At 40.5% G+C, this 10,638-nt stretch overlaps 1 protein-coding gene across 1 annotated transcript; it reads left to right on the forward strand.

The window, feature by feature from the left end:
- Window positions 1-2,277: 2,277 nt before the first annotated feature.
- gjb9a (gap junction protein beta 9a) lies at window positions 2,278-9,268 on the forward strand. The gene is made up of 4 exons (XM_058616142.1): window positions 2,278-2,434; window positions 6,220-6,434; window positions 7,283-7,584; window positions 7,669-9,268. Exons 2-4 carry the CDS (start codon window positions 6,264-6,266, stop codon window positions 8,006-8,008), a joined length of 813 nt encoding a protein of 270 aa, XP_058472125.1. The 5' UTR covers window positions 2,278-2,434; window positions 6,220-6,263; the 3' UTR covers window positions 8,009-9,268.
- The last annotated feature ends 1,370 nt before the right edge of the window (window positions 9,269-10,638 follow it).

A 10,638-nucleotide genomic window follows, 5' to 3' on the forward strand; every position in this document is an offset into this window, starting at 1 on the left:
TTAAATAAAAAAAAAAATCTTCAAAGCCATTCATCGCATGAAGTTCTGAGGTCATGTGTCCACACTTTACTTAGACATTACTCACTGAAATCCTATTCAAACTGATCATAATGACAATTATCCTCAAAGTTTCACATAATTTTATGCATACATGAAAATAATACGTTACACAACGAGGATGCGAGGATCATTGAAAGCAAGGCTGGTCATTAGCGCCATCTACTGTCCAGTCCATCCAAAATCCATCACGGTATGGTCAAACCATCTGAGGCTGAATTTTAGCGCCCTCCTTACAAAGGCTTTACGGTAAAAAACGCACGCGATCTAATGCACCAAGCTGATTTGTAAGGACATCGATTTCCGGTTTTCAAAATAAAACACTGACAGCACAGGATCTCAGAGTGCACGTTTGAAAGCACATCGTTAAATAGAAAAAAATATATATGTTTTAGAGACTTAATAAATTGTAAATAATGTCACATTGTTTCTGTTCATGAAGTCCAAACAGTGACAGAATAATAACACTGCAATAACCAAAAAGTTACACTGGAGATTGAGTTGAGGCTTAAACAATTCAGTACATTTATTTGGTGAATCCCAAAAATCTTTCCATTGATTTCCAGTCTGTGGGAATTACTTCTCCATTGAATTCAAAGGTTGCATTCACAGACAGATTTAATACCGATCCAGATTTGACCGTTCACATATCTACATCTGTTCATGTGAACATAACTCTTCTCCTTCATTGGCTGTGCCGTGCTAGTGGTGCAGGTCGATGACGACGACAACGCTCACGCATGTAGGTAAAAAACTAAATGGATATATGGATATATTAGATATACACTCATCTACTGCTTGACAAATGGCACTGCTGTGTTCTTCAGCTGCTGTATTGCATCTACTTCCACATGTGGTTAGAGATGATCTTCAAACCATGGTTGTAATGATGTTTTTTTGAGTTATTGTTGCCTTTCTTTCATTTCATTTTGCACATGTCTGGTCATTCTCCTCTGACATCATCAACAAGGTGTTTTTGCAGCTCACTGGATATGTTTCCCTATTTGTGGACCATTCTCTGTAAACTCTACAGATCACTTTTCCTCTTAATTAGATATTTGCTTTAACAAGCACTTGACGAGGTGTTTCTAATAAAATGGCCATGGAGTGTTTCTCTGCACTAGGACCACATTTTGAAGTGACACACGTCTGATTTGAAAATCATAATAGACAATCCCATTTCTGTGCCCAGGCAACCAGAATCAGGTCCAAGTCATACCACTGTAAAACATTGTATATGAGTCATTTCAGCCTGGTGATGTGGACGTATTCACGGAGCTGTGCTCACAGCCTGTGAAACACTTTTGTTCATTCTGTGCTCATTCCCTCACACCAACATTGTGTTTTAATTGAAGTTGGGTTGACATTTAACAGCTTTCACATCATCGTATTTTATACAGTTATACATTGTCAAATAAACTAAGCTACAGAAACTGGTGGACAGACTATTTATTTAAAGGTAAATCTGTTCGCTGTTCTGCCGTTTGTACTAATTGCCCACTGTAAACAAACACACATTGTATTACTCCCCACAGGCTCCTCAGACCTGTGTAACAACATGGAGGGTGTGGCCTTTTTCTCTCTCACTCCCTCACCCTCCCTCACACACACACACACGTTTGCACAGCTATTCTTCTTAGAACCCTGAAATTACTCCCATTTATCTGTCAACCATAACCAGTTAACCCTGACTTTAACCTAACCACAATTTAAACCTTAGCCCTAAACTTCAACCAGTCCCTCAGAAATGTATGCCTCATTAATTAAGGGACTTTATTCCCTTGCCCCTAACCTTAACCTTCACAACTAAATGCTTAACACTAAACCTTGACCCAAATCTAACCTAAACCTAATTCTAACCTGACACAATGCCCTCACTCCCTATGGTCTATCTGTTTTTTGGTCCTGACAAATATACACATGTACAAGGACACACACACACACACACACACAAAGGTATGCAGGTTGGCAGGGATGGACGTCCTGTGTCCTCGGTCATATGAGTCTGTTTCTTTACCTATTCATAAGGTGTTTGGTTCCACCGCTCGCAGGGCGTGGAGTTTTCCATTTCCTTTAAACTGACAAGACAGGACATGTGAAGTGGCTGTGTGTGTAAGTGTGAGTGCATGTGTTGTGCGTGTAATGACGTAGCAGCTGCTGAATCTGGTTTGGCAGGATTTCTGAAGAGAGGGCGAGAGAGCAAAGGCAGACCCACAGAGAGAGAGAGAGAGAGAGAGAGAGAGAAAGGAGCTCAACACAGGGAGAGCCACACTTTCCTTCACTACATTTAACTTCTCTGTTGTAGCTTTTGTTACTTTCTCCTGCTGCTTGTCCTCATCTTTTTTTGGGAGGTTCTGAAGCAAGGTTTCGGCACTAGGTAAGTTTTTAATTTCCTTACATTTGACAGTATCGCATGGCTGAAGGGTCAAACAAATGGCTGGTGTGTGAATGGTACACAAACTGAGTGACAGACAATCTTTTAGTCTTGTTTAGCCTTAAAGGGGACATATTATACCTTATTTAAGATGGATCCTAGCTGTAAGTTGTGCCCACAAAGAGCATATGCACGGAGTTAAACCTGGTGGAAAAAAGACGCAGTGAGAGAAACTTGTGCTTTTGTTATGACTAAGACACAAAACATCTCAAGAGAGGGAGGAGGTTGAGCAACCACTATGAAAGAAATAGCTTCAAAACCCAGAAAGTGGTGTTTATACAGTATTAACTCAACACACAGAGGCGTGGTTGACTCAAACTTCCTAACACTCAATTTTTCCACATTCCCCTCATTATATATAAAGAATCCTATTGGTTCCCTGCGCTTCACTGATTGTTGTTCAGATTAGTAGATGTGGGTTACATAATGAAAACACAACGTTTTATTTCCTTATGTCCATTTAAGAGGTCCTTTTACACCAATATTTGATTTTTGGGATTCACATTACAGTCTGATAGATATAAAACCACAACACAGTCCTCCCTGAGGTTCAAAACCATGTTGAAAGAGGAACACTAATCTGCATTGGAGTTCAACGTTTTAGCGTTGAAAAGTCTTCGGGAACAGAACCACTCATGTTTTCTCAAATCTAAATATTTGAGTCCTGAGTTCTAAACAGCGAGTGATCCGACCCTCAGGATGGCGTTAAAGATCCCATAGGGATTTCATATGTCGTCTTTTCCAGTAACAAAGTAGGAAATAATCACAGTTATGTCTTCTGTATTAAAAAAAAAGCATACGTCTTAAGGTTCGATAGAAACCGCACACTCACATAACTTCCATCACGTAATTACTAACTGCTGTTGACTGTAAAAGCAGTGGTTTGGCAATTAACTGCAGCAAATAGGAACATAGAAACATGAGTACAATGTCTGAAATGGAGTACAGACAGAATTTCTATGTCTGTTATTGTTTAGAGCTAAAGAATAATCAAAAGTTAAAAGGTGGAAGGTATTCTTTACGATGCCAGCTATACATGCCTGTTGTAATCCAGAATTCAAAAGAAACCTGACCGATTGTGTACCCTGGATTTTCTTTGCCGTACATTTGTAAAACCACACTTGGAGACCAGTATCTAGGCAACATAAACTCAGAAACCACACATTCATGGTTCCAGCAGGGGCACTTCAAGAAACTTTGGGGGCCCTGAGTAAAGTGGACCAGGGGGCCATACATCCAACCAAATTTAAGCCGTCTCGTGGCACTGAGCAAAGTCAGATGGGATGTTTGTGGTTGTATGGTTGTACATTGTCGATGGTGATATTTCTTGGGGGGGGGGGCCTTCTCAGCTCGGGCCCCAAAGCAATTGCCTGCCTTGTTTTACATAGAAGAAGAAGAGACATATCACTATAGGTCACATGTAGTCTGCCAAACAAAAAGGATCACCACTAAGTGAAATTATTTTAATTTAGCCGATACTGAAGATTAAATAATTAATTACACTTTTTATATAATTGCATGAATTGTTGTTCTTCATTACCCCAGAATGAGGCTTTTATATCGGGCGCTAGGTTACCTCTATGGAGGCCACAGTGGACAAACTAAACATATTTAGTGTTTTGATGCTATAAGTGAAGGCTACATAGATTCTCTAATATATTTGGAAGGGAAGAGTGAGGTGAGGGATATTCAGCTGCAACATTTGACTTCTAAATTTTACACACTGTACCTTTAGGGACAATCAGCAGATGAAAGGCACATGACAAACTAAAAATGCTGGGTCCTGTCTAAATGTTAACATTTGACTATGATCATAATATAGGTTTGTTTTACAGATGAGTCCTTTGACTGTCTCATTTACAGTTTATTCATTTAAGTATTAGTTAGCTCCAATTTAGAGGCGAATCCTGGAGCCTGGGGTTTGTCCCGCACCCAGATGGGTTTGATTTTATAGTTCAAACCTGAATAAGTTGCAACACACCTGGTGTCATGTGACTTAAACCAGACTGACCTTTTCATTACCATCAAACAGCCATGTTTCTTTCACTGAGTTAATTCAGCAGCAGCAGACGAGCAGAGCAACACAAAGAGAAAAGTGCTGTCAGATGACACACACACACACACACACACACACACACACACACACACACACACAGCAGCTGTGTGTACAGAACTAACAGCAGTACGGGGAACACTGATCAGCCACAACATCAAGTCCAGCATTATTAAATGTTTAATGGAACATAATACATATCTTTTAAAAAGGTTATTTCAATCAAAAGAAAAAAAACAAACAGAATGTAGCTTTGGAACTTAAAAATAATGAACTTAAAAACTTTACTGAGGCAGAAAGCTGGATTGATACTGTTTATTTTATTGATTTCATTAAATTAAATTTGTTCCAAGGGCCTATTATCAAAGGTATTAGAGTTGTCCATATGGGATTTCATTGCTGTGTTTGTAATTACTGATTTTGTCTGTTATTTTTTGCTCACACAAAAAATGTATTCTACAACCGGCAGCTTTTATGCAAAGCTTCGTTATAGCATGAAGGTGTACAAAAAAGGCATTTAAAATTGGCCTTACCTTTGTACAGGGGCGGTACAACAGGGCAGGCAAAGCAGGCTCGCTCTCGCCCCTGAGAGCACCTGAATAACATAGAAATGTAATTCCGTCATTCATTTATGGACTTTTTAATTGGATGGATTCATGTTCCCTGATCATTTATAATTGTCCATTTTAATATAAAATACTTTACTCAAGTAATTTGTAGTTTCTTTTCCTTATGGATCAGTCAACCAATGTATTGAAAAATACCTTTATTAATAAAGTTTAGTCATAATTCACAAATCACAGAACTATTACAGCTTTTAGACTTAACATGGTCCTGTGTTGTAGTACTCAAGATCTGACTGAAGACCACTTTTTGAAGATCTCAAATTTGGGAAAACTGTAATGAAAAACTTTGATCTTCAAATGCAACTAATAACATAAGAAGTGAGACTGTTTTTTCTGTGATAACAGCTGCTTCTCCTCCATGACCTCCTTCACATGGAGTAGAGTTAGACGCTTTCTGCCTTCCTGATCAACAAAGTATTCACATATAGAGCTGAGAGTGGAGATTGAGTAATACTCCTCCATTTCTATAAAAGAAAATGTATAGCCTGTCAAATAGGCCGCTTGCTTTGGTACAAACAAACAAAACCTCACTTTACTATTGCTAACTTTAAATCGTTAAATAGTTACATATCGAACTGTACCAGTTCACCAATGTTACATAGAGAAGTGTAAAAATGATTATGTACCGGCCTACTGTTGCTATAAATGTAGTGAGAGATGATACATTGAACCATCAGCTGCTGCGGAAGTAAAGAATAGTTTTTATCTTTTGTGTGAGTGTGAGCCTTCACAACCTGAGAGATGGCGGAGAACTGTGTTTATAAAGGTGGATTTCTCGCCCGAGAGATTTGCAATCACACCGGTATGAATCAGACATGCCTGCGCATGCTGTGTTTCGGGTGCAGCTGGTGTATCTGGTATTACCGTTCATGTCACATCCTGTAACGCGTTGGATGCAGCAAGGTGTGGCTACTGCCTCACATAGCAACTCCAAATATCTCTAAAAAAAAAAAAAGTCCAGAAAAAGAAAACAAAGAAACACAGGAAACACTTGTATCTTGTCACGTGAGGATGGGACAATGACAAATATCTCTTCTTTTCTTGTACAGGGTGCACTTGTACATCTGTCAGCCGGGCCAGTACAGCCGCAGTGATGAACTGGTCAGGACTGGAGAGTCTGCTGAGTGGAGTTAACAAATACTCCACTGCGTTTGGGAGGATCTGGCTGTCCATGGTGTTTGTGCTGCGCGTGCTGGTGTTCGTGGTCGCAGCTCAGAGGGTTTGGGGAGACGAGAGCAAAGACTTTGTGTGCAACACCCGGCAGGTAACATGGAGGAGCAACACTTTTTACACTTTTATAGGATTCATTACTTCACGACTGAATGGTATCATGAACATCATGCCACACATTCACGTTCAGTTGGCTTAAACCTTTATTTTACAAAGCTCCAACAAGAATACAGCAGCTATAGTAGTTTGGAAACACTTCATGTCCGGATAGCCATCAATAAATAAAAACAAAACTAACATTTGTGGCCCCGTACAACACTGATATCAACATTATTTCCTGAGGACCAGATGGATTGATTTCCCGCCTTACAGTCGCTCACTGACCCGTGTGGTTCATTATGATAACGTTTAGTGTGTTCTTACATGATGGAGTCAGTATGAACGACACACAAGCCCTCGCAGCGCTCTCTCGCCTCCACTTGGCATCCAGCAGTTGTCAGGCAGTGAGTCATCGTGTGTTTTTTTAAAGGCAGGGCATTGACGAGAGAGCAGATGTGAGGGGGTGGGATGTACTGTATCGTTTGCACTGTAGCGTGTCATTGCAACTTCTTGCAGTCTCCTACTGCAAAAAGTCCCCCCCCCCACACACACACACATACCCAAGGAACTTCATTTATTGATGACTAACTGGTTGTGTAACAAAAATAATAGACTCAAAAGCTTTAAGGGGGAAAAAGGCTCTTTGCACTCAAGGTCAAGGTTACACAGTTTGGGGCCTGCCACAGAAAAGGCTCTGTCCCCAATCTGTGGTGTAAATAATCAAATGATGGCCGAGTTTAATGATGAAACTGGAACCCTTAAATTGTATGCACAGTATCATCTAATGGCAGATTCATTACTTTTAAGTGACTAAATGATTCTTTTGTCCTTCCCTCTCTCCAGCCTGGCTGTACCAATATCTGCTATGACCACATCTTCCCCATCTCGCACATCCGTCTGTGGGCGCTGCAGCTGATCTTTGTCACCTGCCCGTCCCTGATGGTGACAGCTCATGTCAAATTCCGTGAGGTAAAGGACAGGAAATATGTGGAGCTTCACCAGGGCTCTCATCTGTACGCCAACCCAGGCAAGAAGAGAGGCGGGCTGTGGTGGACATATTTGCTGAGTTTGGTCTTCAAAGCCACATTCGACACAGCGTTCCTCTATCTTTTGTACAGAATATACCACGGATATGACCTGCCCAGGTGAACGTGGCATCTTGATCCTTTCAAGTTAAAAAAATGGGGTTGTATATACTTAAGCTTTAACTTGACTTTGTTTTCTCTCAGACTCTCCAAGTGTTCACTGGAACCATGTCCCAACACCGTCGACTGCTTCATTAGTCGTCCGACAGAGAAGAAGATCTTCATGCTGTTCATGGTGATATCCAGCGCTCTGTGCATCTTCATGTGCATCTGTGAGATGGTTTATCTCGTCGGCAAACGCTTCAGCAAACTGTTCAGAGTCCGACACGAGAACCAGAGACGCTTATTTGCCGATCAACACGAGCTCACTGAACTAGCTCCACCGAGGTCCCAGTATCGGAGGACTGATCCGACGCTAGAGAGTCAGCTGAGTTTGAATAGGAAGGAGAAGGTGCGAGAAGGCACCACGACGACAACACTGTAGGACACGATGACCTCTAATCTGTGGATGTCCTTCTGATGGGTGACCACGCAACAGGAAAACTACCAAACCAAAAGGATTAAATGACCGATCCTGAACATTGTGATTCTGGAATCATCAGAAAATGAAACACACACATGACTCTCTCTGAGAAGGATCGCTGACACTGGGTGCATGTTGCAGTACACAGAGATACAAGATGACTACTTTTGTGATACTGGAATATCACAGTGTCCTCATTTCGCTGGCTGACAACATGCAGAAAGACATTCCGGGAGGTTTACAGGTTTACAGCGCCAGTGGAGTCATCGTTAGATTCCTTGTTGATCTGTGATCAACAGCAATGTGTATAAAATTGTACATTCCAGCACTTGGTGACGTCAGCATTGTGGTTAGCTTTGTTGAGAGCCTGACTGAGGAAACGGCCCCCTTTACACCTGGCATTAAAATGCATTTTTTTGTGATTGGATTGCAATCAGATAGCACCTGACCACTTGTAAGTACGGGTGTAAATACACCCGAGACTTCAGGAGGTGGTTGGAGACACATGCACATCGGTTTTCTTCCCCTACTTTGAAAAGCAAAGACGAGACTATACAATAAGTGCCACTTCACGTGTGGCTAACATTGTTGTTGTTGATATGGCAGCGCATAGGGTGTGACGCTGTAGTTTGTTGTTGGATCTTTGAGGGGGAATGACAATCTGATCTTGAGATGGACACATGTTAATACCAGGTGTAAATGCATGTGAAGGTGAAGTGCTATCCGATTCTAATGCCAGGTGTAAAGGGAGCCATTGAGCAGTCAAATAGATGTTCTATGTCAGGGGAAACTAGGAATATCCTGAGCAGAGGTGATAACTCCTCTGTTTACTTCCAAGATCCAAATCTAAACGCTAATTTAGGAAGTTAAGGAGGCTAACAGGAAGTAATTAGCCCAAAGACAACATTGCTGGCAGAAGCTGTGGGTTACTGCTGATTATTTAATGTGTCCATTTAATGGCTGTTGGTTTAAATGTTACATTGTTGTAAAATATTATTACATTTTTACTATTTAATATCAGGGGACATGGTGGACTCGAAACTGTAGGACCATAGACTTTATATAAAAATGAATGTAATCTTCCGGGTTTTAAAACAAACTCGAATATGGAAGCTTTGAGATTGCATGATTCGACAGGCGCCATGACAGGAGGTTCACAGATGTCACTGGCAACTAAGCTGTTGGAGGAGACCAGCTGTCAATCACACTGTTGTTGTGTCTCATCATCTATTTTCCTCTCTAAGGGAACAGAATTTACAAAGTTGTTCATCATATGCTCCCAAAGACGACGTGAAACAAGCGATTGAAACCATGAACTTCTCAGGAAAATGTTCACAAATGTTGTTAATCAAGAGAAAAGTAGGTTCATTTTCCCAATCCATTCAAATTGAGCTCTTATTGCATTTACCATTTCTATACACAGTCTATGGACAGGTCTTAAGCTAAGCTTAAAGGATCAGGTTTAAGGAGCTCTGTGTGTTTTTACTGGTAAATCCAATGTTAGCATCACTTGCTCAGAGTTTCAGCCATTACTGTGTTTACAAGATAGGAGGTTATGATATGTATAGAAAAATATCTTTAAACCAGAAAAACCGGACAATGACTTGGAACACTATGACACAGATCACCTGTTCAACTCAAAGCAAGTTGTTTCCACACAGAGCCGGCCCAAGGCATTAGCAAACTAAGCAGCTGTTTGGGGCCCCCTGGTGGTAAGGGGGACAATTCTATGCTATTCTGTTCTAAATCTTTTATTTTTATATGATATTTAGATATCTAAAGAACGTTGAGATTAAATTATTTGGTTTATTTTGTAGTTGACGATTGCTCACTAAGTTTTAAAAATCAAATTAGATTTCATTAAACTGGTTTACTTGTTTAATTCAAATTCAGTGTTGCCACACTTAGTGCTTCACTTTTAATATTAAGTGCATTTAATACTAATGTGATATTACAATTTATAGTGTTACATTTTTATCAATAATAGTCAATCACAGGTTATTCTGAGGTGGTGGCAAATTCAGCTTAGGGCTCCATAAACTCTTGGGCCAGCCCTGTTTCCACCACTGGAAACAGCCCTAGCAAGTAAAGAGTGTGTTAAAGAAGAGTGAACTGTCTCTTAAATCCCTCGTCATTGTCTACCCTCACTGATGTGTGATGTTTATTATTCTTCATCAACTTGCTGCTTTGTTCCCTTGTCTGGTGAGGAAACAGTTGTTCAGGCCAAGTAGCTTCATGAAAGAAAAATATAATATCTTCATTCTTTTTTTGGTTCCATCCCCACATTGAGCTACTTCTCTTCCGACTAAACTGGAATGTCCTTATAGTTTCTTTTATAGACACTCTTGTTTTTTTCTTTTTTTACTATAACAATGACAGAATTGATTGCTTTTAAAATAAAAATGCTGATCAAGCTCTGTGTCCACACCGTCTTTCATAGTGTTTTCTCCACCGACAGGATTTGCATAACGAACATTGTGATCCTGCTCATTGACGAGAGGGAATGCACGTTCAGCCAGTTTAGGTTAGACTTGTTGAGTTGGGTGGAGGGAGGTGCAGTGCAGGACCTGCCCTGTGTTGACTTTACAAAA

This window comes from Solea solea, chromosome 18 (genome assembly GCF_958295425.1).
Source record: "Solea solea chromosome 18, fSolSol10.1, whole genome shotgun sequence".
NCBI lineage: Eukaryota > Metazoa > Chordata > Actinopteri > Pleuronectiformes > Soleidae > Solea > Solea solea.

What these genes read in the sequence shown, in the direction of transcription:
- gjb9a (XM_058616142.1), top strand. Translation starts at nt 6,264, where the DNA reads ATGAACTGGTCAGGACTGGAGAGTCTGCTGAGTGGAGTTAACAAATAC. An exon ending in TTGTGTGCAACACCCGGCAG is followed by an intron (nt 6,435 to 7,282) that starts GTAACATGGAGG and finishes CCCTCTCTCCAG; the next exon opens with CCTGGCTGTACCAATATCTG. An exon ending in CACGGATATGACCTGCCCAG is followed by an intron (nt 7,585 to 7,668) that starts GTGAACGTGGCA and finishes GTTTTCTCTCAG; the next exon opens with ACTCTCCAAGTGTTCACTGG.